General features: G+C 39.2%; 1 protein-coding gene across 1 annotated transcript in view; it reads left to right on the top strand.

The window, feature by feature from the left end:
• Positions 1-1059: 1059 nt before the first annotated feature.
• Positions 1060-26990, top strand: part of LRBA (LPS responsive beige-like anchor protein) — a 395790-nt gene continuing 369859 nt past the window's right edge. Inside the window, exons 1-2 of the mRNA XM_050710360.1 lie at positions 1060-1268; positions 1496-1933. Coding sequence (XP_050566317.1) covers positions 1700-1933 — 234 coding nt within the window. The 5' untranslated portion in view covers positions 1060-1268; positions 1496-1699. The remainder of the gene's footprint in view (positions 1269-1495; positions 1934-26990) is intronic.

The following is a 26990-nucleotide window of genomic DNA, read 5'->3' on the forward strand; positions in this document are numbered from 1 at the left end:
AACAGATTAGAGGGACAGTCTATGAGCTAACAGAATTACTGTGAGAAGCACATCTTCTTTCTCCTGAAAAAAACACAAATATAAAAATCAGCACTGGGGAAAGATATGTGGCTAACTCTCAGGTCAGTAAAGAATCATAGAATCATGTTCTATTTCGTGTTGCGGCCAGTTATTAAGAAATCATAATTCCAACGCTTTAACAAATAATTGAATGTAATTACGATGGGAATGACGACTGGCTTTGTCTGTAATCCAATCATCTGGAAACGCCGTTGCTGCCTGCTGAACAGCTGGGGCAGATGCCTAAGCCCCGCTCAGACCAGCAGTCTCGTTGGACGTGCGTAGCTCAGGACCACCTGAACGAACAGTTTGAATGAGCAGACCCTCTTAATAACTTGTTACCAGGTACTCGCATAACTATCAGAGAAATACCTTTATGTAAAAGGCCAAACTAGAAGTTGCTTGCTGAGGTACGGTACACCTACGCCCGGAGCTGTCCCCTCACAGGGCAGCACTGACGGGGCACCGGTTCCCGTGCTCTGCGGCTCCCGGGAGGCGGGACCTGTTGTTTTATGTGGAGGTTATGAGCGGGATACGGAGCTGACACTTTTACTTTTTGTAAACACAGCCGTGCCACGGCACGTTCAGCGGCCGCATCCCGAGCTGGGACCCCCCATGTTTCGAGACGCGACCCTCCCGCTTCGCAGCACGCACCCCAGCCATTTTACGTCGCGTTTCGGCCGCTGTCACCGCTCACCGTGAGGGGTTCACGAGCGAGAGGAGCGGCGGGCGCTCAGCCGGAGAAGCGCCGGGTGCCCTCACAGCGCCTCAGGGTGCCCTCACAGCCCGGCCCCCTCAGCGTCGGGCTCCCCCCTCAGGCCAACCGCCCGCCTAACGGCCGCCGCGCGCGCTCCCGCCGCTCACCTGGGCGCACCTGGGCGCGCGCCCGAGCGGGCCGCCCGCCCGCGCACCCCCCCCCCGCACTCCGGTGTCGCCCCGCCCGCGCCCGGCCGCGCAGGCGCAGGGCCCCGTGGGCCGGCAGCGCTCCGGGGGCCGCGCGCTGTCATGGCGGCGCGGGGCGGCAGGAAGCCGCGGCGCTGAGCGGGAGCGCGGCGGCGGCCAGGCGAGGCGAGGCGCCCGGCGGGGAGCCAGCGGCGGCCGGGCGGCTCTCCGCTGACAGACAGAGCGAGCCGCCGCTGCCCGGGGGAGCCTCAGCCGCTTCTCTGCGGAGCCGGAGCCGGGCGTCGGGGCAGCCCCAGCCGCCCTCGGTGAGTGCGGGCGGTGGGCGGCTGCACCTGCCCCGGGCGGCGGCTGAGGGGAGAGGGCGCGGCGGGGGGCGGGGGGGGTTCGCGTAGGGAAATAAAATATAAAATAAAATTAAAAGGTAGGGGGAGAGCCCTCATCGCCGGCTCGGGGAGCGCGGCTGTCACGGCGCGGCGGGGCGGGAGGTGCCGGGGAGAATAACTCGGCAGGAATAACTCGGCTCGTCCTGCAGGGCCCTCGGTACCTGCCGCGGGGCAGCCGGCTGCTGACAGACGCCTCCTGCTGAGGGGAGAGCCGGGCGCGTCCTTCACCCTGCCTCCCGTCCCTCCCCCGGAGCCGAGGGGAAGGAGCGGGCTGCGGGTCCCCTGCCCTCCTGCCTTCTTCCTGGAGCTTGCCACCGGCGTTTCAAGTCGTTTCAGGAGCGAGCGAGCGAGCCATGGCGAGCGGAGACAAACAAGTTGTGCAGCCAACAGGTGATGGTGGAGGAGGAGGAGGAGGAGGAGGTGGAGCGGGGAAAGAAGGAAATGCCGCTGAAGGGGGAAGTGTGCTGCAGCCTCTGAATCCAGGAGTCCCCATCCGAGGCATCAGGATGAAATTTGCTGTGCTGACAGGACTCGTGGAAGTCGGCGAGGTGTCCAACAAGGACATAGTCGAAACTACATTTAATCTGGTAAGTCGATTGCTGTTTCAACTGTGACAGAAAAGAACAGTATATGCGTGCAGAAGAATCCCATGCTTTTTTGTTGTGATTTTTCTGTCTTTAAATATCCATCTGCATGTTTATGCTTTCACCTTACTACATTTTAACTGGGTTCTTTTCGCTTATGAATTATAAAAGCTGAAGACATAGCATACGAGCCTCTATATACCCATTTAAACTTCAAGTAACTTAACATCAGGCTTAATTTGCCTCAGAGAAATTGTTGCTTTAGCTAGAATTGGTAAGTGTATTGTGATGTTTAAACATTCAACGGGTATACTGAACAAGAAAGTTAAATGTTGATGTAGTAACTCAAACTGTCATCAGAACACATGTTGTTTTCAGCCAAAACAACTTTTCCCATGAAGATGTTGATGTCCCTTTTTGCTTTCTGTTTGCTTTGAACTCGGATGTTCTGTTCACAGGGAAGTGGGGCAGGAAGCAATTCGTTTACGTGCTTTACTGACTTTGTTTATTGGGAAAAGTAGAGCTTGATTTCAGTGCCCCCTTTTTTAGTGACTTAAATAGTTTGATACTGTTTTTTTAGTACAGTAGAAATGTCTTTAATACTTCAGATCTCACTAAAAATTGAGTGTACTACCTATTTCTGTCTAAGCTACAAATGTAATACATGCTCTTAAAGTTCTTGGGCTGCATTTAAAACTATTAGGCTACTTGTTAAAGATTGCTTACTGAAGGACACCAAACATTAGGAGAAAACTGTCTTTATGTTTACAAAGACGCTCTGCTGTTATCAGAAGTCTCAAAAAATCTCTTAAAAATGATCATTGTTCCTCCTTCTTGTTTTTAGTGAGCACCTTTGACTTTAAAATAGCGTGGCTTCTGACAAACCAGGAAGTGAGACCACGTAATAGTGCGAAGTGTGGTAGAAGGAAGGTTGATGCAAAAGGCACATTGTTTTTTAAATGCAGTTGGATTTTCTGTTACTCTTTTAAAGAATACTTTTTTTAGTAGTATTCTGTAACTTACATGTAGGTTTTAGTGGTTATTAAATACATGTACACCATTACCTGTTTTTTAATGTTATCTTCTTGGATTATGATAGTGTTTTTTTTTAATATTTACATAGTAACAAAATATAATCCTATAATTTGTTTGGCTGAAAGTCGAAACAGTGGAATTGCAGTACTAGCAAAAATGAAGGAGGGTAGACATTATATGGATGCCTCACATAGGAGCAGGTGATTGAAGTTGCTTAGAGTGCACTTGACAATTGTTTTTAACAAAACTCAGTGCTCAGATATGTGAATGGGAGGTTTAAAAGGAAATTCTGGCCAATAGTTCATGATTTAGGGCACGTGTAGGGTCAGGGAGAACTTTTTCGTGAGCGTGTTCAATTTTACTTCTTCTAGCATGCCCTTTTGAGAGGGTATACTGGAAGTGTACTTTTCGCAGCAGTGGGAAGAGGTTCAGCAAAACAGTAAATTTAAAAGCTTGTTGATTCTGGGGTTCTTTTTCTACTCTGTTTTGGACAAGAGAGAAACTAACATTTAGAGAATCCTTGTTTTTAGATTTATGAGGACTGGAGAATTTGACTTGTAGGCTTCATTCTTCTGGATCTTCTTATTCCATTTAGAAGCTAAGGAGAGTTTCTGGCTCTGGAGATTCTTGAAATTAAGTCTTTTTCACTTGATGTCAAAGTGACATGACATGCCTGACCTCTGAGAAGATTCTCCAGCCATTCCAGCACACCTGCCTGTGATGTGGGAGGCTAAAGTTCAAGCCTCTGCACCACTTTTTATTATTAGAGTAAAACCATTCAGTTGATACCTATCATAAAGCAACTAATAATTCGGGAGTAAGGCTGCTTTGCCTGCGTTATGTAAGAATGCAATATAATTTTTTGGGGGTAGTATCAGAAAAAGTAGGTCCCTTGATTTTTCTGAGTCTCAGGTAAGCAGATTAACTGCTGGTGACTTATTTGGGGAGAGAGAATCTCTCAGTATTCTGTGGTTTTATTGTAACTGGAATGCCAAAAAATCAAACCAGCCAACAAACTCAGAGACTTTGTTACAGAAAAGCATTTATTTTCTGGAGTTCTTGCTTTATTTATTTAGGAAAAAAAACTTTTAAGCTGACTTTTTGGCTTTTTTGGGTATGAATGTAGCGTAGTAGATGAAAATCTGAAACATCAGTGCCTCTCTACAAAACAGTACTTATCCGTCTGGCATTGAGTTGTGCCTCTGTTCAGTTGTTAGCTGCGACCTCTTTGTTTTGTCGATTAATACCTCCAAAATCACACTGATCAGAAACCAAGGCATGTGGGGCGTTGGTTGGCAGTGGTGCGGTTTTTGGTGTACATATGCACAAAAGAGCCATTTCTTCTGTGAAGCAGTGATTCTTGGCTATGGTTTTAATGACAACTTGTTTCCTTGTAGCTTTTGAAGTGAATTTACTCTTGTATATGCAGGTTCAGGGGGGTATGAAAATCATGTTATGTTCTGCCATTGGTAATGGGGTTAAGCCCAAAATATCCCCTGCTATTGAGTTTCATTCAGTTCAGTGACTCATAACTGCACTAGCTCAGCGGTGTTAGCAGCTAGCTTCCTTCTTGTACTTTGAAAGGAGGTGATATACAGTATTTGGGGGATTTTTTGATCACTAAAGCGAGATGTCTTCAGACCAGACTGAAGGAAGGGCTGGGCCAATCTCTGTAGAAAGGTGTGAGTGCATGCTTGCTTTTTACCTTTCAGGGTGGTTTTGCTATGAAGAGTTTTTTTCACAATAAGGATAGCTGACCTATTTTTTTTTAACTACTTGAAGAAACATGCTGCTCTTGATTCTGTTCTTCAAGTTTGCTGAGCACATGCAGGTTACGGTGAATTCTTTTGTTTTTGATGGACAATCCAGACAAACCCAAGGTGCTGCTTTGATGTTCCTCGTCTTAAACATTTACAAAATTGTCATGCTTTATATGTAAAAGACCCAAAAGGTCAAGAATTTGAAGTGCACAATGATTGACTTGCTGCCTGTTAAAGAAATGTAAGCTCCCGTTGTCCCAATTACTTGAGCAAATAACTTGTTCAGTCCAGCAGCGTTGGATCTTGGAGCTGAGAGCCAACTATAACACTTTTTCTGTCCAGCAGTATAACAGAGTGCCTAGTGAGCTTATGTCTACCATGCATCAAAAAACTAGTAGCTTCATTTTATTGTCTTTGGACATGTTACTCTTCGAACTTATCAGTTCTGTTTTGGTCAGTGTTCTCTGAGAACCTAGTTTTCCAGTCCACCTTAGATGTGGCTTTGTGTATTTCAGCATTTCTTCAAACTGAGGAGGAAAAATGCTGAGCTTAAGGAAGCTTATTTTTCTATGACATTGTTTGGAAATGTATTCTTGTTCAAGCATTAATCTATTATCTTTCTGATAGACACTAGGCTAAACTATGGGTATATATTGCCTGTTCCTTTTGCATTATGTTTTTAATCGACCATGGTTCTTATTTTTTTCTTTTGCTCCCCCTTAGCTTATTAAAATAAAAAGCCTCCTGGAAGGAGATGATAGAATGAAAAAAGAATCGATTTACACAGAGATGTACTATAAACTTAAAACAGCTATGTGTTTTTTGTAGTAAAAGAGAAATAGAAGTTGACCCCTCCTTCTATTGAAGAAATTTCAGAAAGAATAGTAGAAATAATTCAGCAATTGGTAAAACTTTATTATAATATTACTTATTTAACGTTCTGTGATACCGGTATCAGAGAAGGCTTTTAGGATCTGAGGTTTTCAAGTTCAGGTCTGTTCTCCAGGCTATACAACCTGCGCTGGAAATACAGGAGGCCGTCCCTTCAAAATCTTTTCCAGGTCAAAATTTTGGATGGAGCTTCTGGTCAGCTCCATTCTCAGCAGGCTTGTCTTGTGTCATGTGTTGATGTTATGTTGTTTCCAAGTTATTGCAAGTTTCTAGTTATATATAAAACTTAGGTCACCGCATATCCTTGTCTTTCAGTAGGTAAATGACTGACAAGTGTTCTGTTGGTAATGAATGCTGTGCACACAGGGGTTAACTGTACTGAGCTCGCAGGAGGAAATAGATATTCTGGCAAAATTCTGTTATGCTTCAAGCAGACAACTGTACAACTATTGTCTTTCTCTGGGGTGTTGGTGCAATTCAGTTTGGGGAGTTCATGCCAGAATTTGCTCAGGTCTCAGGCTGACTAGTGTCTAGGGACATCAGATATTCCAGGCTTTCTGCTCTTCTTTAAGGAAATGCCACACCTTGGACTAAGCCTTTTTCTAAAGTAAGCTTTAGTACTTTTAATTGTTCTATTATCTATAATATAGATTTGGTTATTTGATGTGTTTTTTTTCTCTTCCTCCTCAATCTGTGCTGCAAAGGCTGTTGCTTTTAATGTTTTGTCCTTCTTCTCAGTGAGGAGCGTGTGCTGCTGCTTCTGATTCCATTCACGTGTTAGGAGGTCCTCACCAAGTTTCTCCCAGTGAGAATGTACAAATGATTTTTTTTTTCCTCCGAAGATGATTTAAAACTACCTGAATCTGAAGAGCAAAGACTAAGGTTACTTTATAAACTTCATTTTGTCACCTCTCTCATTGTGCCAGACTTCACTAAAACCACAAACAAAATTCACCTTGAAGGTTTTTAAAATTCTTACTGGTTACTTTCCATTTTTCTTTTTAAAGGTACCTTCTTCCACAGCCCAGTTGGCTTGCTTTATAGAACAAATGAGATGGATGTAGGGACTAACTCTTATTTGCCTTCTGCTGATGTGCTTTCTGCTGTGCTTTGTCATTTCTCCATTGCTGTTTTCTGTACTATAGCCTCTGTTTACCTGAAAGCTAATGGTATCACATGCTGACACAGCAGGTTTCTAATCTGATATGAATGCTTCTGAAACGCTTAATATAACGGATTTTATGAACTAAAAATTTCCTTTATTCATCTTTGGTCAACGAGAGTCTTTTTGCATGTATCTTTCTTGTAGAAAATCCCCAAAGCTAATGCTAATAGAATTAAATGTATTACAGTAGTCAAAAATGTGTCACAAATGTTTCCATAACAGCCGGTTGTTTTGCCTACCTTGGTGTGTATTTTAATAAGCGTTAGGGTTTATTTGCTATCTAAACTTAGCCACATTGATGACAAGCAAGAGGAACCAGAGTTTCTAGAGCAGCACTGAATATTGTGCATTTCTTAATACACGCAGTCTTCCTTAGCTTCCCAGGGAGTGCACCTGTGGCTACAGTTATCGTAGTTCAGTCACTTCTGTCCATTTACAGTATAGATGCTAAGGTAAGTCTGTGGATTTAGCTAGGTCAAGCTTGTAGTTTAAAAAAAAAAAAATGGACAGTCAGCTGTCCTAGTAGTCATGTATAGTTTTACATGATCTTGTTTTTTTGGTAAATCGGTGGAATTCCACCAAAGATCTGTAATACTTGTTTCTAAATCTGTCTCAATGTTCTTTTTATGAAGTCCATCAAGTGCAAACTTACTTCCCTTTCACAATGGGAGGCTAGTGCCCAGTTTGGTGAGTGAATTTAGACTACTTAATTCCAGGTCATCTTCATGCTTTTGAATACACCTAATTTGGGGATCCAGTAACAAAAGGATAATTTTGGTTACTTTAGCTGAGTAAATAAGGCCAAGAGATGTCTTTCACCAAGCTTTACCTAGCTCAAGATTGTTAAGCAATGGGAGTCACTTGTCCTTTGCTTAAAGTAAGGATTACAGACTTCCATCCTATTAAAATACATTCTGAGTAGTTATGGGTATACTTACTACTGATGTGATGTCAGTTCTTTTGTGTGTGTGTGTTTTAGGTATTGATGCAACTTGGAAATCACTTCGTAGTTAGTGGAAATACCACCCTGCATAATAAGGGTAGGAATTTGGGGAACTTTTGTGGTCAATCTAGAAATACGTGGAATGTAGTGAGTGAGATGGTAATGGCAGTCTGGATATGCCAAAGCTCCATGCTGAAGCTGTGGAGTTTAGAAAAAAATTATCTAAACTCTGAAGAAGAGCTGATTTGTACTTTGGCTGTGGTATCAACTCTGTGACTGCAGCTTAAAACACCCTGTAGGAGGTCAAAATATTGGGGGGGAAAAAAGCCAGGTAGGAAAATGTTTCTTTTCTTGTTTTTACTCTAACTGCCTAATTCTTATAGCTTCTCATGACCAACCTGAAATTTCATGTCTGTGAAAGCCTGTGCACTGCATGCACAGGCTTGTGCGTAAGCACATAGCATCCTGTGCTACCATCAATAGGCTCTGTACGAACCTAAGATAAAGCTAAAAAGGTAAAGCAGAACCAGTTGTTTACATATATCACGTCTTAATGCAATATTTGATGAAGACAGTTTTTAATTATCAGTCTGTTTCACAAGTTAGCCTGTTTAAAATGAGTTCATGGCATACTTTCAAATTCCTCTTCGGGGGGGGTACCTCAGTTCAGTGCCAGTTTTCTCTAGCTGATGTCCTTTAACGAAGAAGAGAAAGCTGGTTATTTGTTGTGGTTGCTTAGCTCTCTCTAAATAGTATTTTGTATCACCTCTGTCAGAGAAGCTGGGCTGGGTGGACCCTTGTGTGACCTAGTAGTGCAGATAGCACGGCAAAATAGTGGCCATATGGACTGGCTCAGGAACAGCATTTGCGGATTAGGGAATAGAATGAAATGAAGTCAAAAGCATCAGGGAAATAGGTGGATGGCATGTCAAGGTTGGTACAAAGGTTGGACAATGCAGAGAGAGATAAAAATAGGTAATTATTCATGTTCGTTGAAAGAGATTGGAGGAATGAACTAACCGTGCAGGTTCAAAAGGAGTGTGGGTAAGGAGTAGTTTTATGAAGTGGCTGTTTTGGACTAATGTTGTGGGCTGAAGAAAATCAGGGATAAGGAAGTTGTTTAATTCTTCTTTAAGGCTGCATTGGTTTGGTGAGGTGTTTGGTACTGAGTGACTTTGGGTTAGTCAAATGTGTGTTCAGATGCTTAAGCTTCCTGAGAATCCAGTCTTCTGAAAATCAGCATGTGTGTTTTGGTGTTCAGATTGCAAGCTTGATGAAAGATAAAAATGAGCATTCTCTGTGGTTTCATTCACTGTCTATATTTGTTTTGCCACCTATTGGGGAAACTGCGGTCATTCTGAACGGTATCCTGCTCGACATGGTGTGCTGACTTTTTTTTTTTACTAGACAACTTAGTAACTTCAAGTACTTGTAAATTCTGTCTTTACAGAGTCATGAAGTTCTCTGTGAGCCTTGAGGAGGTAGCTTTGATTCATTGCACAGATTAAATAAGCTGTACGGTTTAGTCATTAGATGTGAAATAGCTTTTTGCCACCTTCAGCGCTTCTGTGTATAAAACTCTAAAGTGTCTTTTCTGTCAAATTCAGTCTTGCGTGTGTTAAATTTATGCATATCTTTTTAAAGAACTTCTATTTATTTTAAGTGGGTCAATCTGGAAGAAAGTTCTTGTTCATAATCACTAATTACAGTTAGCTAACTTTCTGCCATTCAAACCTCTTCTCCAGCCCCTAGAGGCCTTTGCCGGCCTCTTCATAACATTTTGCACGATGGGTTTTTGGTATTAGCTTGACCTAATTACTAACGTCCCAATTTAGGTTGCACTTCTGCTTTATACAATTCTGGATTTTTCTGTTAGACTTGGTGTCATGCTAAAGCATGTTACTGCCTGTTCGAAAACTAGATGGGTCATCTTTTTTCTTTTTTTTTTTTTTTTTTTCTCTGGGGAAACCTTCAGACTTTGTCCATCTGGGAGCTCTGGCCATTTGCCAGGAATCTGAGGGCTCTAATTTGCGTAAAACAGGATACTATTGCCACCTGCTTTTTTAATACCATGTGTGGCCAGTGGAGACTGCAGTTTCCAGTATTCAGTGCTCCATATTTAGAGCAGATAGCAATCGAGATCAATCCTTGCACAACTGCTGTAATCAAATTAGCTAATAATGATGCTGCATGGGCAGTTGCAATTGTACCTTTTCCTTAGACACTGCAGTCCTTGTGCTGATGCTGGAAGGTCGATGTAATTTATGAAGAGCTTGCATTTCTACAGTGCTTTAGATTCCAAAGCTTTTCAAGTAGGTATCAATAGTTTCTAAATAGAAACTAATTTGTGGAGAAGAAAACCTAATGCCTTCTGTTGCACTGTATTCCACTAGCGCTAACTGGAGGGCTGGGAACAGCTACGTCCCAGGCACGATTTTCTCATTAATAGCTGCCTTGAGATGATATTTAAATGAGAATAGCTAGTGGGAATAGGGTGTGCTCTGTTGCCTTCTGTAAAGTGCTCTGCAAGCTTAAACTGCAAGTCTCTTTGTAACAGCCTGCATATGAGTGGTTCTGGTGGTGTTCTTGTTACATACATTTAGCTGGAAAATTTCATGTGCATTATACAGAAAATTCAGATCACGCTGATTATTTTTGGCATGACTGTTAAGCTGGATGTGAGTTGCTTAGGCAAAAACCTTTTATGTTGATGCAACTGCAGAAAACAACACTTAAAGAGCTACTGGGTTTGCTTTCCTTTGCAATTGAAAATCAAAACCAGAGTCATGACTCAAGACTCATCTGCTCCATGGGAATGTGTTGTCACCCCATTTCTCCTCTGCAATCAGCTGTTGTTCTCTGTGGGGTGGACAGAAGTCAAGAGAAATGGATTAAATCAAGTCTGTTCTATTTACCTCACTTAGACCCTCTGAATTTCTGGTTTTATAGTGGGCTAGTCCTATAAAACAGTAACTGCAACAATGCACAGAGTGACCTTTAACTTAATTATTCTCTCTTCTGGGAATGCTGGAACGATAGGGAAGCACCAGTAAGTAGCAGGTAAGATGGTTGCTGCAGCTTGAGAGCACTTTCACTTACAGAGGAGCAGCAAGAGAACCAATAGCATCTCTCAGTTGACTGAGAAATATGTAATTATAGGGTCCAGGATGATGAATGTTTGCTTGATAAACCTCTCACTAATTGGTTTATTTGTCAGGCAATGTGCAAGTTTGGGTGGGAATTGCGCTGGTTGCTTTCCCAGATATGATTGGTATGGGGTTGGGGGTGAGCTGTTTGGTAGAAGGTGAACTCTGTTGCTGATCCTGTAACTTCTAAATTTTAGTCATCTGTTATTAGAGAAGTCTTTAAGTTAAGCAGAATAGGATTGCTAGGATTAAAACTGTGTTCCTAAGAACAATTGTGTTTTACAGGATTATAGATTCAGGAGGACCCTAGAAGCAAGTAGTGGTTTAAAAAGCAAACGCATGCACAGTCAAAACCAAAAAAAACCCCACCCACAAACGCACACCAAAAAAAGTTCCTTGTGCAGAATCGTAGATATAATCTCAAAAAGAACACAAGTCAATGACATTGAATTGTTGATAAGCCTTAAAACAATGCAGTTGAGGGCGGGGAGAGTAGGAATCAAGTGACTAATGTTGGTAATGGTGCATGACTGTTAAATAAACAAGTGGAAACTATCAATGCAGTCAGCATCTGTCTCCTGCTAATGTTTTTGTTGAAACTAAGCATGTGATTCGTCTGTAGTGTCGTGGTTGTGAACTTGGCTGAAAAAAACTTGACAGCTTTGCTTTTTGTTCTTCAAATAGTATCTTAGTTCAAGTCTATGATTTGGTTCCAGTGTATAACTTAAGTGTTTTAATACCTGACTTTTAGGTATCTGATACGGAGTTTGAAACTGAGCAACTGTGACAGTGTTTCTAGAACGTGTTTCAAAGTAGCTAATGTGAGATGGAAGCTCTGTATGTTTAATGTATTGTTGATGTTATAGAATAAGAGTACTGAGGTGCTCGGAATGGTATTTTGGTCTGGATTGTATGCTTTGTACTCTACTTCAGAATGTCATCTTTGGAAGCTGTGCTGTTCTTAGTACTTCAGATTTCCTTGCTTTAAACTCAACTGCAAGGAGGTTGCAGTCTCAACAGTCAAGTGCCGTGAAAGGGGTTCTCAGGCACAGAAATTGTCCCAGCAGCTTCCCATCTTTATGCAAACAGTGAATGCCCACGAGGAAACTACTGGCTTGTTTTCTTGCCCACTTCTTCATCCAAAGTAGGGTGCCAACATTGTGCCATACTTGATAATCTACAGTTTACCCTTGCAACAAGACACTGCTTTGTCCTTTCTGTGCTTTCTGCCACTCTTCCATGGCCTGGCATCAGCTGCTTTCATCCTGGGTTGCAAAAGTGAGTCCCGAGCATTTACTGGGTTCTGTACTGGGCTGGGGAACCGTGAATACCAGTGTGCTGCCATTCCTGCGGATGAGTTGGTTGGCAGTGGTAGTGCCTTTGGGGGAGATACCTACTCCATGACTCATCGGAGACCTGGCAGTAAGAACTTGTGTCCTTTCTGAGCATATCTTTGAAAGTGAAACGTATGTCGTGCTCTGGGAATTTTGCTGGCATAGTAAAGTCTCACCTGTTCAGGAAATGAAAGCTACTCTGAATTCTGTCAGCAGGAAGAGATTCAAGTTCTTTTGTCAAAGGTGCATAGCCATGGTGCTTTAAGTGACCTGTAAAGGGATGTTTCTAACACCTCCTCTGTAAAGACTAGACTCATATGCAGCAAAGAACGTCGTATTGATGGGTATGGGATACACTTACTGTGCGCCTCTGTTGGCAGTGCTTTCAACTTCAGTAGCACTGAGTTGGAAGCGATCTTGATGCTTCAATTTCCTGTTCAAGGTTGGTGTATATGTAGAGGGAGATGAGTAGCTTTAAATGCTTATTTAAATTGTTGTTTCTCAATTTCACAACTTCTAAGAGTCAGCTTTAGCATTTCCTGGAATTCTAACTACATCTCTAGAGAACTGTTTCTCAGCTGTGTCTAGGAGTTTTGTATATCAAGGATACCTCTAAATGGGTTTGGTTGCTTGTGACCACCCTGCTCGTGCTGGAAAAACTGCTTGAAAGCACGTATAGATCCCTGAAACAGCTATTGATCACTGTAACAGTGGGATCAAAGCAGAGTAAAAGGTCTCTCAATCGCAGTGAGTTCATGTAGCTTCCTGTATTAAATGACCAAACCTCAACCTTGATCAACCGTTTTGAAGGCCAAGATAGCTTCATTTTAAAAAAGTTAATAGCTTGGCTGTGAGGAGTTGTTAGCTCAGCATGGGAGTTAATTATCTCTGAATGAATTGTGATATCAAAAAAAAAAAAAAAACAGGAATGAAATTATGTATGGCCATTATATTAATGGAATATTAATTACTCAAGCATGGTTTTGTCTTCAGGCAAGTCCTTTGTTTTGCGTGATGTCTGTATGGTATGGTTCCATGTTGTGATGCTGTGAACAAGCAAGGTATTTATCCAGTTGCTACCTTTGGTATTATGAAGTTGTAGCATACTCTTTGGTATACATCTGTGTTTCTTGCTTGAATGATTTCTATAGCAAATACGGGTGTTATAAAAGCAAGGAGCAAACTTATTTTTATTTGTTAATTCTGTGCATGTGGCAGGGCCACTAAGAGTCAAGCTGTGCTCTTTTCATCCATCGGATGTAATGAAGTTTCTGCAGATTGAATCAAGTCCTACTTGCTCCGAGTAGGCAGTTGTGACTGATGAGGCACGTTTGGTTAAATATAAGTTTTCAAGGGAGAGGAATGAAGGTCTGGATTTTTCTACAAGATGATAAGGATGCATAGAGTAGCAAGGGACTGGAAAAAATGCTACTACTCTTCAGGAGTTGTTTGCTTTGGAAGCATTCCTGTAGATGACTGCAGGGAATTAGTAGAAATGAAACTAGTGATAATTCTGGATTCCACAGCACTATCATATGTGATATAGACTAAAAGTGCCCCAAGGCAACTGCTTGCAACTGTTGCTGCTGATGGAAGACGCCTTCTTCCTGGGCTGTGCTTTCTGTGCACATCCATCAGGAGATGCTTCACAATTGCTCCTTGGTTGTAATGGCAGTAGAAGTCAATGACAAGTTCTCTCTCAGTTCACATTTTTGCATAATTTGTTCATAATATCTATCACCAACAAATACTGAATCTACGTTGCAAAATCTTTGAACTTTTTGAAAAACAAGTTTTTACTACTTGATGAATAAACAAGCAGAAACATTTGGAAAGCTGATGTCCATTTTCTTTCCCCTGTGAACTGGTCCAGATGTAAGCCATGTAACATCTTTACTTCTACTGGATTGCATGATGTGGGTAAAACTATTAGAGCTCTTTGGTATGGCGTGACTTACTGACTGCTGATGGGATAATCTGTAAATATATTCCAGGGTTCTAGTAATTTGCTCACTACTGTTAGCTAAAGTAGTAGAACTTTCACTGATACTGTATTTAGTTTTCAAGGGATGTAATTAACTGTGTGTGTGTGTATATGTATGTGTGTATATATATTTAGATATTTGTAAACTGTTACAACTGTGATTTAAGCTCTTTGGAAAAATATAGAGAGAGTTGAATCAGCAATGAACTAAAACCTGAAATGAGATTACAGATTTTAAAGCTTTAGCATGGGTGGTATTGTTCTACAACTTAACTATAACGGTGGAGTGTGAAGCTGATTTTGCGTTGATGTGGTTGGGACCTGTCTCATAACAGCAGTTCTTACTGCAGGAAGTTCGTGAACACTTAAGCCCTTCTGAAAGATTTTGGGCTGAGGAGCTTTTTTTTTTTTTTTTTTTTGTAAATCGTTTGGGAAGATGATAAACTTCTGTGTTATGCTGAAACAATTTTTTCTCCCCCAGTGTTGACTTCTGCTAATTGGAGTGAATAATGAGAAAGTTGTAGCATCTTTACATGTTGAGACCTAATTATCAACCACTATGTTATATAATACTTAGTTATGAAAGAGGAAATGAACACAAAAGCTGTTCTTAATGTCCAAGAGGGTGTATAGTGAGTGGCTTCTCTATAAAGGCAGGAAACGGGCTACGTTTATCTTGATGTCTGTGCAACACAGCAGCTACACAGAAGACTCTGAAACCTGTATCCTAAAACCTCAAGTGAGTTTATACTAAATTTCAATGTGATGCTTGCTTGAAACCAAGTGTAGTAGTTGCATGAATACACAATGTTTCCTTTATTTCAGAAAAACAAGCATGAAGAATAACATGTAGCAATAGACATAATAGTAATCATTATTCAATACAAAGAGAATCTAAAAAAAATCATGTTGAAAATACTGAGGTGGTCCTATTTGTTATGCCCTAAAACTGGCAGTGAGAATTGCTTCTCTGATTATTTGGTAATTCTGTGCAATTATGTACTGAAGAAACTTTGCATAAAGGAAGATCTCAATATGGAAACAAAACTTTTAAGCACGAGTTTTCAAATCTGAAGTAGGATATGTAGAATTATTTTTACCTGAAGCCTTTTGGAGTTCGTATATGTTACCTGAGGCAGGGTTGCCTCACAGACAAATGTATAAAGGTCCTGGTTTTGTGCAGCAGACTCCAAGTGGGAAAGATGATTTCCGAGGAAGAACAGATGTGTTATAATTTGAAGTGTCTGGCTTGCTTTGCTGTGGTGCAGCTGTTGTCACTGCTATCACTGCAGATGGTAATAAGCCATGGCTACTGCCAGCAACCATTTGAGGCTAGAAACAAGAGCTTGTGTGCTATCTACTCCAAATTTGCAAATCTCCTTTAACTGTTCTCCAGACTAGCGCTTGTATATTTAAGATCATTATTCTAGGGGGCAAGAGTTTTATTCCAACTCTTGCCCCCTAGGATGATGATCTTAAATTTATGAAAATTTTTGGATTTGATGTAAAGAATTAATGCTAGTATGACGATTCGTGGACTAAATGCATGTTAAATGTCGAAATATGTAAATTGAATGATTTCATAACTGCACCATTCTTATGCAGTGTGTGAATGAAAACTGTTTCTAGTTTTTGCAGTAACAGAAGGCATGAGCACAGAAAGTTACTCCTGTCTCCCGACCACACTCTTTAAAATTCTCCCTTAAATGGGTGCATATCCCAGTTTATTTATGATAGTGCTTCACAAGACTGTTTTTTTTCTGAATTACTTCATTCAGATATTTTTGGGTTCCAAACACGTTGCTGCTCTGAAAATCTGAAATCAGTTTTGTTTAAACACAGTGAGAAATGGAACATAATAAGAAAAATAAACCTTTTTTTTCACTTCTAAAATGTTATCTCATGAGAGCATTCTTCTGATTACCTGGAATCACTTAGCACCATCTGTAATGCCATATGTAACACAGTTGAAAGAGTGTAATAAATGACGAGGATGAGCACAGTTGAATTAAAAATGGTCGCTTGGCAAATGAGTATCTAATATTTTAGGAATTGAAGAATTTTCCATGGAGAGTTTTTTTTATTTTTCCTTCTGTAGACTGCATTATTTTCCATAACCCACTGTTTTCCTCTCTGGGTCTGTGCAGAGCTATCTATGGCAGTGGTGAAATGGTTGCCATGGGTAAGTTTTCTCTGAGCGACTGTTGTTACTGCCGGTTTCACGTGTACTTTCTGCTCAGCAGAGGACTGTATTGCTGCTTCAAGTGTTTTTTTGCTGTAGCATTGTCTCTCTGCTTCGAGTGCCCACCTACAGGAGGGAGAACAGCTGTGATGATCTTTCTTTACTGCAGTGGCACCAAGAGTCGTACCAGTCTCCCGAGCTAGGCAGCTAAATTAGGTTCAGACATTTGCCAGCAGCCATCCCAGGGTGGCATGAGAACTGCTTAAAAAAACAGGCCCTGAATTCTAGTTAGTTGTCTTAATAGGAAATATGTAAAACAAAAAGAAAACCTAGCTTAATATGACCTTGTGAGTTTGAAAAGTGGTGACATTTAGCAAGGTACCTGCATTTGCATAATGAAGTAGATTGGCAATTATGTTTAAAGGAATTTTGATTTCTCTTTTGCATACCTTATACAAAACAAAACACAAAACAAAACCAAAAACCCTTTAAATTGAAATCACTGGAATAGAATCATCCCTAGAATTATTTTTGCAGTGTTGCAGTCAAACATTTTTTTTATTTTTTATTTTTTTCCTGGAACAGGCCGTCTTTATTCTAGATGCTGAAGGAGCTATTTTTTTTTTAGCTTGTTCATAAATTGATTTGTACAAAGGTGACAAAATTTAACTGACCATATTTTGTCATATTTTGACTGTAGCTTTATGCTTCGATATGTTTACAAATGCGTGGAATTTGTATTTCTTCTATCTGTAATTTTTACTTTCATTTCTGATCATTTCCTTAAACATTTCATTAGGATTTGGTTGTACTGAACATAAACATGTTTCACAAGTTCCTGTACTGTCTTTTGTATCAGAATTTGCACAAAGGAAGGAAAGCAGAGTTAAAATTTTTATATTGGCATACTTTTTAAATTATGAATAATAATGTACATATTTGCATCATAGCAGCCTTTCGTATTCCAGATGGATGATTGATCAGCTGGGTTAAGGTAGAAGTGTTGTCAAAGACAGCATTGCACATAAAATAAATCAGATGAATGACAACAAAGATGAAAGAATTTTTAGGTTCATCTTGAAATAAGAACAGTTTCCTAAGCAAGGATTGTATTCTGTGCTTAGTGCTTTGCAAGACAGAGTGCAGTAATAAACAAAAAGCAGGCAACCCTTCTATACTTTTTAAGAATTTACAAGAACAGATTTTATTCATGTATAATAATTGTTGAGAAAATAATACGTGCAGATTTTTTTTCTTTAACATTTTGCATTTCATCTTGCATCCATTGTTACTGTATTTTCCCCCAGTATTATTAATATTAGTCTTTGGTAGCTGAATGATTTTTTTTAATGTTTTCAGCATTGTGTTAAAAAACAAACTGATTTTTTGAAAGTAAGTTGAACACTATAATTTCACAATATAAATACATTCAAGTAGGGATTTCAGCGTATGAAAAAATGCTACACTTGTATGGCTAAAGTAGTCATTCATGAGGCACTTGTGCCTCCTCAGGAAGTCATTCCCTTGAAGAGGGCTTACTGTGGATAAAACGTTAATCTGCTTTGCTCATGCTGCATAATTCAGCCTTAAATATTAAATAGGAAAAAGTCAGTTAAATTTCAGAAGGAAAATTGAGACTTGGCTAGGCAGAAAAGACCTACCTTCCAAACATCTTAAGGGTATTGCAGAACACTTCAGTTTTATAAACTTGATCTTCTGATTGGATTCTCAAGACATGATTGCAATTACAGCAAGAAAAAAACCTGCCTTCATTTACTCAAATACTGACAGTTTTTAACTTAGCGGTTGGTGGAGCTGAAATAATGTGATGGTTTTGCCAAAACCTATATTTGTATTACTTGCTTCATTTTTCAGTTACAAAAAGTGTTCAATAATACAAAATGTGTGCTCACCTGTAATGCCAGCAGGAGGACATGAGAGGTTTACTTTAGGTTTTTCTATTAACTCAATCTGGAAGACACAGTGGGGATGTTTACATTGAGAGACCAATCTGAGTTCAGCCTGCAGTGCAGTGTAAAAAAAGCCATCTGTAATGTATTTAGTGCACATAAGTCATACCAATTAACGCTTGAAAATACTTTCAAACTTTACAAATTTAAGATGAAAAATATGTGTAGGATGTTTGCAGACTTTTTAAAAAAATCTTTTTATTTAAGTTTATCTTTTTAGTAAAAGCCCCCAATTTGGTTTGAGATGTCTGAAGTGTAAATCTATATAGCTATATGCCTTTAACATCTATTTCTCAGCCTAGGTATTTTTGCCTCAGTAATTACCAGGTTTCCTGTTCCTCTTACCTATACTGTGTACATCGTATTATTTATTCACAGCTTTCTGTTTCTTTACAGTTTTCTTGTCCATCTAATTTGTGTCTCAATTTTTCGGTCTTATATAAAGTACTGTTCTTGCATATTATGCAAACCTTATATTCTACAGTGTTACACACATTTGCAGTCTATAGGTATGATTATGGATTTCTTTTTATTTGTGGTTCTACATACAATTGTTAAAAAAAGATGTATAAAAAGAAAAGGTGCAAATATCTGAGAGAAGAGCGACGTTCTTCCTAAAACTCAAATACTGAAAGGCTGATCGTGGAATAGCGCTTAAAAATTTACGTTTTCCAATAAAAGCTTTCTTTAAAAGATCCTCAAGTACAATTTATGAGGCCAAGAGATTATTGTGACCTACTGCATAATATCAGCCATAACGCCAGCTAGTATTTTATGCAGTTAGTCTACAGAAAGTGGAAATAATAAAACCTCACCAAGTGAATTGGGGGACAGCTTGGAAGAGTTGTCAATAAAGCCAGCAGTCAGCTAGGTTCAAGTGATAGTAACTTTAACACTGTAAACGCTTAAAAAATAGCGAAGTATTTCTTATGAGGTGTTCTGCTGGAGATCTGAAGTTGTTGGAAATGCTGTACTATAATGAGTAACCACTGAGTCTTACGGAGGTATCGTAGCTCAGCCTTGTAGAGTGACATGCTTTTTAAGGGAGTGTATTTTTAGTTGAGCTTTTAGGATTATGTGGGACGCTATGAAAAATGATGCACAAACTTTGCTTGCAAAGGGAAGAAACTGCAGTGCTCTACTGAAAGTCCAACTAAAGATGTTAAAATTGACTGGATGTGTTGAATGGAGCTCCGCTTTGTGCGTTTGGCCTTAACACTGTGTTCTCATCTTTGTTAGGGAAATCTGGAAGCCTGGGTGGTGTGATATCTGAGGTGCTACAGATCTGATGGGGTCAGAAAGATCTTGTAAAGTGCCTAGGGTGCGATAATTGTTCTGCTTCGTACAAAATACGCATTGCCCTGGTGTTAACCTTTTACGTGAGATGTTGGGATGAAGCCGAGATGCTTGCTGCCAGGCAGGAAACCACTGTTGATAGGCAGGGTTGGTGACCAAATGTAGTTTCTTTTGAGGTGGATTTTTATGGGTGGGTGGATAGTCTTGGCTACTAACAAAACTAGGAGAAATATTTCAGCTGATAGAGAGTTTATACGCTTGTCCCCATCAAAGCAAAGTCAGGGAAGGGCACCAGTTTTGATCCTGATAGCTTCACAGAGATTCACATGACAAGACAAAGAGGGTAACAGGAATTTATAACACAGTGCCTTCCTTCGTATCAATTTCAGAGGATACAGACTGACTGACTTGCTAATATGTTGTGAGTGGGAGCTGGCTGCGCTTCAGTGCTGAGAAAGCGGTGCATGGAGATCGCTGTAGTAAGTTTTGGGAGGAAGCCAAGGAAACATTGCAGGGTTTACTCAGAAGGATTACACAGTCAGTCTGATCTGCATCTGAAATATTAGATCTGCTTTGACCCTCAGCTGCTGTGGAATGATTGCTAAGGTGGTGTAAGCAAGTGACACAACGCAGTGTCTGGTTGGAGGGCTGCGGCCTTTTCCTCCAGGTGCACACCACAGTGTTTTAATAAATTGCTTTCCCAGTGTTCAAGGCACGGAGGGATGTAACTGTGCATCATGGCTTTCCAAAACTGATGTTGCTCTAGAATTAATAATCTAGTTTACGTAGGGAAAGCTTTGCCTGGAGCAACTTTGTATATGCTAGTCCCTCTAACTTTATTTTTGCAGCGATGCTTAAGATACTGTGATTAATAGTATACCTCCCCCCGCCTTTTTTTGTGTTAGTTGCATCCAGCAATAACAAACAATAGGCTTACATACAATTACATATATCTGTAGACATTGAGAGAACATGGCTATTGATATTACCTTTATTAAGAAATGCATTTAAAATGCCATATGAAATTGAGCTCATTTTGCAATGTATAGTACATATTTCTTTAAAGAGCTGAGGAAATTTTTCTTTGGGAATTAATTCTCTTTGGACAGATGTCTCAAAAAGAAACACACATACAAACCAACCTTTCCTTTGTTTCTAAGACAGAAATACTGTGGTAGTCTGGAGCGATTGGTCTTCTACTTCTTAATGTTCTTAAACCAGAGATTACCATATCTTCATTTTGGGAGCTTATTTATTTCATAACCACTGTTACGAATCTTTGTGGTAGTACCTTATTTACTTTTTGTTGTTTTCTCTCTGTAATGCTTTATTTTACTGATTATAATACTTAGGAAATGCAAGTTTGCAGTTTTAAACTTTTCCATTAACTGAAGAAAGATCAAGGTGTTATGTGCTACAACGGGAGAGTCTCTCTGTAACCTGAACTAGTGGACAAGTGAATAGGGATGTTCCCTCTGAGGTATTACTATTACTGGGTAAAATTTCAGGTCACAGAGGAGCTGTGTTGTCGAATGTCAAATACTTGAGGTAACATGGCCCATAACAGTTTTTAAGAAGCTATGTTTTGGCTTGCAAGGATCTGCAGGAATTGGACGTAAACAATCAGTTAAAAGCTCATTGACTACTGTAAAGTTGAGAGAGAGGAAAGGGAGGGGAAAAAAAAAAAGGAAACCTACAAGTACACCATCAAGCTTTTAAAATGATTTTTTTCAACTGTTGACTTAAAAGGATAAATGACAGTTCTGATGGTACTGCTCTTATCCTTTTTTTTTTTTTGGCTCATTTTAGCAGTGGGTTCTTTAGGATGAGGGTAATTGTATTTATGTGATTGTGCTTATAGATGCTTAAAGTGCCTAAATATTTCTGAAGTTCTTTGTGGATATGATAAGGTTCCTCCCAGATGTATTTGCGGTGACTGATTTTTAGAGGAGTCTTTAGCTTGTGCCATATATTCACATCTAAGCATGTGAAAGCTTGAGATTTTGCTTTTGTCATTCAATTTCAATGTGTTTTTAGGATCAATATACTGGAGACTTTACACAGACCTTTTTCCTGTTTAGAATCTGTTACCTCAAGTGCCCATGAGATGGTGCTCATCAGTCTTGTTTCTGTGTATCAGCACATCTGTGTAATTCTGATTTACAACTAAGAATGCAGTGTTTGGTATTGCTGTCTTTCTAAAAGGAGAAAGCAAAACATAAAAACAACAGTGGTCAACATCTTGAATTAATACACAAAGTACCTATTACTTCATTATTTTGATATGTCCTGTAAAGAAGGTCCTGATATCCCATAATCGGGAAGATTGATCTGATGCTAGTTTATAGTTTATACTTTACCACTTCATTTTTTTTTACTTACAATGAGTCTTCTAAAAATTTACTTATCCTTTGCCTATTTAGACTTTTATACTTTTGCTGCTGCTGTACATCTTTCTGATTTTCTGATACAGCTACATGAAAGTTTCATTTATAGAAAACATATTCTGCTAGGAAACCACACTGGTGTGTTCTGTTAAGTAGTGTCTTTCTATAGGACTTTAATTAGTTTGGGTTGTTCGTTTCTTCCCCGTGCCTTATGGCAGCAGTCTATAACAAGTAACATAGAACAGCGGGGCTCAAGACAAATGTCAGGCGGTTAGGAACTAAGGCAGGAGGGTACCTTTCTTTGAGCTAGACTCAGTATTAGAAGCTACAATGCCATTTTTTAATAGTAGACTATGTAATTTCAGAGAGAAGCTAGGGAAAAATAGCAAATTAAGAGGAAAAGATAAGAGTAAAATGTCATCTTATGTCTGAAGTGAGGTTACAAAAACACTTGAAATGGGCTGCAGCACAGTAGAGCCAAACGTTATTTTACATTTGTTTTCAGACTGTTTTTATTTTGAGAGCAATAACCTGAATGGTCTTTTGGGGGAGGTCTGGAAGAGAACACAAGTGTACTTCCGAGGAAGGAGTTATCGATATTGATAGGTATGAAAACAAGAGTTGCTTGTATGAAAACTGGATTGAAGTGACTAGCACCACTGTTATGATTGGTTATGTGAACACATCAGTTATAAAGAAAATATCTGTTAAGTATTAGCAGAGATTATAGGCCTCTGCAAACTTTTTTTGCTTCTGTGTGGTGATCGATGTTTCTTTTGTGTGTCTTACAGGCTTTATTATTATTATTATTTTTAATCTCTATAGCTTTGACCAAGTCAGAAACAAATCAGAGAATGCTGAAAGCAGTATTAGGCCATCATAGAAGGTAAGATATTAAGGTGCTTGACGAAAGCACCTTGACAAAAAATGGTGAATCATCTGTATTGAGGTGATAATATGTGTGTATGAATTGTACTGGGAGAAGAGAAATGATTTCAGGAAGAAAAGGGGACAAATACTTTTCTAACCTTCATGCTGAGCAAACAAGCCTACAGAAAGGAAACTTCTGTGGTGCGAACATGTGTGGAAAAGCTGAATGAGGCTAGGGGCTGTAAGTACCAGCGTACATAGAAGAGGAAACTAGGGAGAGCTATAATCAGAAGATACTTCCAGAAAAGCAGTCTTGCCTTCTCCTCTTCAGACTCTAGCACTGATTTTAGGTTTCTTCTTCTCACTATACTGTTTTCACTGTGATAAAAGTCTGTAATTGTGTTCATTATATTTCACTGTATTTATTTGCTCTCAAATGTCATTCCTTTTTTTTTGTCTTCAAATTCGTTGTCTTCTCCTTTATTTTTTTGCATGCTTTCCTGAGTAACACTTCTTCAGCCTTACATATCTTTATACTTCTAATTCTCCAAAAAACCAACCAACCAAAAAAACCCACCTTCACTATAGAATTACTGTAGCTTATTTTCAACTGGAAAAAAAATGAATTGAAAGATTTTGTTTTGAAACATTTTGTTTGACCTGAAATAATGCTGCCATGCTTCAGGGGAGTTGGTGATTATGGAATCAGTTGAGATTGAATACAAGAGAAATCTAGAGGTTATTTTGGTGCCAGAAATATAGTTCAGCTAGAAGTAGGGTCAATATAAGTGAGACTCCAACTCATGTGGTAACACAGATTTTGCACATAAAACACTGACATTATTAAAAATGAAATTTATAAGAATTGTTTTTATTCAAGAAAGTATTTCAATTCCATGGCCCAGAAAACCAAACCTCTCGCTATTTCATGAAGAGTATAAATCTCATCTCGAACAATTCCAAGAAAGTAAACTTTGAGAGAATTACATTTAAGTGCAGTTTGCCAGGAATCGATATTTTTGTTCTCGTAGAAGAGTATATGAGAGACAGGGCTCTTGCAATAATAATTCTAGAAAGACAGCAGTAGTATATCTGAGGAAATTAGTGTTCTATAGCTTGGTATACCATGCAGCTTATAATGCAACACTGTTTACGCAGCATTGTTTGTATTGGCCTTTTTTAAAGTATTACAGTTGGGGAGAAAAAAAGTCAGAAAAATGTAAAACAAGCAAAAAGCTTGCTGTATGTAAACTTGTGGCTCCATAATCAATAACACAGATTGTCTAAATATATCATCACTTGCTAAACTGATCCTGGCTTTAAATTTGAAATTTGTTTAGAATGAAACTTCAATACACAAATCTAAAGTTTTGTGGCAATGTAAATAGCTGATTTAAACTTTGTGTTTATCGTACATGTAATTAACTACTGTACACTGAAATGGCCACTGAAGAACCTGTAAGCTGAGACCTGCTTTTTTTGCCATGAATCAAACATTACATGCAAACAAACCATCGTGCATATAATATGTTGTAGCTGAGATGAAATTAGGTTTTGGAGTAAACCTGTTTGTGAATTGTGAAACAGTGTTATCCTTGAACCAACAAATGCTGATTCTTTGTAGCAACAGTTTAAAAATCAGTCACACTTCAGGTAACAATTCATTTTAAAGGCAGTGTCCTGAAATTTAATATTTTATTACTCCCTGAAACAGCAGCTAGCCTACTGTTCTAACCACCATGTCTGTACTTATCTGTCAGCATTGTTTTTTTTTTTTTTGAGAGATAGAGAAGGCATCTGACCCTATGTGTTTGATTTCAAGTCTGTTTAGTTTTCAGAGGGATCAAATTAAGCAGGTGTAGAATAAGTGGTTTGAACTCTTTTGTTACCAATTAAAATACGTTTTTTTAAATATAAAAAATGCAAATGGTGGTGTTTTCTGACTTTTTAGTGTACTATTATAATAGGGGAAACAAATACGAGTGTACATTAAAGAAGATCGTAGTGTGCTGATAATATCAATTTTTCATGGTCTACGTACTGACTATCTTATGCATATAAGTTACTCAAGTAGTCACATTACAGATTTTTTTATCTGCATAGAAGAAAGCTTGAGCTGATTGCTTGCACAGAAGAACTAGCACAGGTAGCAGAGCTGCATAGCTGTGCTTTTACTTACGTTTTTGTGTGCAGAATCTCTCATGTTTGTAGGTTTGATTTTAACCATTCTAAACTATCCTACTTCATTTAAAAAAAAGTGTTTTTGGTAGTACCTCCTTAAACAGCATGTAGTATAGCTTTTTAGTTTTTTTTAGTAAAAGTAGAGTAAACTCTTTTTAGTAGTAGAGTTTGCACTGTGGACTCTTCCAGTTTTTAAAGTATTGAAATTAAGGTTTAAGTATTTAAGTATTTAAGAGCCTTCTGTGAGTTACTTTTCCCATTTGACTTCAGAATTTTATAATGAAGCAAGCCATTGATGAATTGACATTTTCTTATGAAAAGAAATGTTTGTTTAAGGAAATGTCTGATGACAATCTGGCAGTGTTGCCACTGTAATCAAACACTTCCGTGATTCTGTGCCAGCTTATCTGGTAGATCACCAGTGACATCAAAGCATAAAACTTGTGCAGCTCCCATGTTCCTTCTGTGAGGCAGTCGGCAGCTTTGAATTCGGGGTTGCAGAGTATGTTGTTGGCCTGGCAATTGGGAAGCAGGAAGGACTGCAGTGTCGGTGCACGTGTAGCAGCAGCTGAGGAGTCCAAGAGCTCTGGGGTCCTCGGGTGTCTCTGGGTAACAGGGCAGGAAACCAGGGTTGTCTTGGGCAAGTTTATAACAGGATCAGTGATAAACAGCTGAAAATGTTGAGATGGCAGTGTCAATTTCAGTTAGTAACATTTTTCACCCCCCCCCCCCCCCCCCCCCATAACTGTTTTTTCCGAAGTGGTGGGAAAAGGCTGAAACTGTAGGTTTGAGGAAGCTCACTGTTTCTGCATTTCTCTGGCTTTGGGAATAAGTTTCTGAAGACTAAAACTGCAGCAGAAAATACAGTAGTGATCGAATAATTATTTTCTTAACATGTATTTTCTGTGCAGAAACAGAGGAGTGAACAACTACAAATACTGTGAGCTGTATGCTTTGTTGCAGGATGTGGTGTGAAAGAAAGAAACGACAGGGTTTGGATAGGCCTCTCACAGAAAAGTGTGTGCTCTAACAACTCCAGAGTTCTGCAGCAATGCCATTTGTCTTAATCTTTGGTGGGAAAAGAAACACAGAAGCTTAGCATGTAGAAAAATTGGTGCAACTTCAATGATAACATAATCTCATAAAGTTACAGCTACCACTTCAAAGTTGTCTTTCTACTTGGAAAGCTTGGTGAGCTACATGAAATTATACATGTCCACACCAGTGTTTCTGCTACGGCACCAAGTAGTTGGTAGCGGTTAGAAACTCAGCTTGAGTTTCTTGCATCATGATTTTTGTGGTATTTGCTTTTTCTCTTGTCGTACTGAGAAACTTCTTTCTCTTAGAAGTAAACATTTATGTGTGGGGGAAGCCACAGGAAAATATTGTGACTAAGAGCTTGATTTGATAAGCACTGAGGAGTGCATGTGATCTTCATATCGTAATGAATTTAGTTGGCAAAACTTTAGAGAGAATGTGCCAGCAGAAGGAAAGAAAACAAAACAGCTTCTCTGTTAGAGGCTTCAATAAATCTCCAAATTTAGTGTTTAAATCAACATGACTTTCTTACAAGCTGAAGATATTTTTCTATGTGCTTACATGAAGAATACTGAAGTCTTCTATCATTTACAAAGAAATTCTTCTGTTAAAAAAATAATTTGGATATGGATTAGAACAGGTTTTACTAAAAATATTATAGTGTTTGTTTTCATGGTATTAACCTCTCTGTTTATAATGGTATTTCGTTTGTGTTCAAGTTGAGTAGGTTTTCTTAGTGGCAGATGTTCTTCACCATCTCAATGAAGCAAGATTTACTGTTCAGTTAATCACACTTTTTGCAGGGAAAATGGCATTTTAAGAAACACCATTTCACATACTCCTACATTATTTGGATATAGCCTTTTTAAGGCTATGTA

The sequence above is a fragment of the Cygnus atratus genome, chromosome 4, assembly GCF_013377495.2.
Source record: "Cygnus atratus isolate AKBS03 ecotype Queensland, Australia chromosome 4, CAtr_DNAZoo_HiC_assembly, whole genome shotgun sequence".
Classification (NCBI taxonomy): Eukaryota; Metazoa; Chordata; class Aves; order Anseriformes; family Anatidae; genus Cygnus; species Cygnus atratus.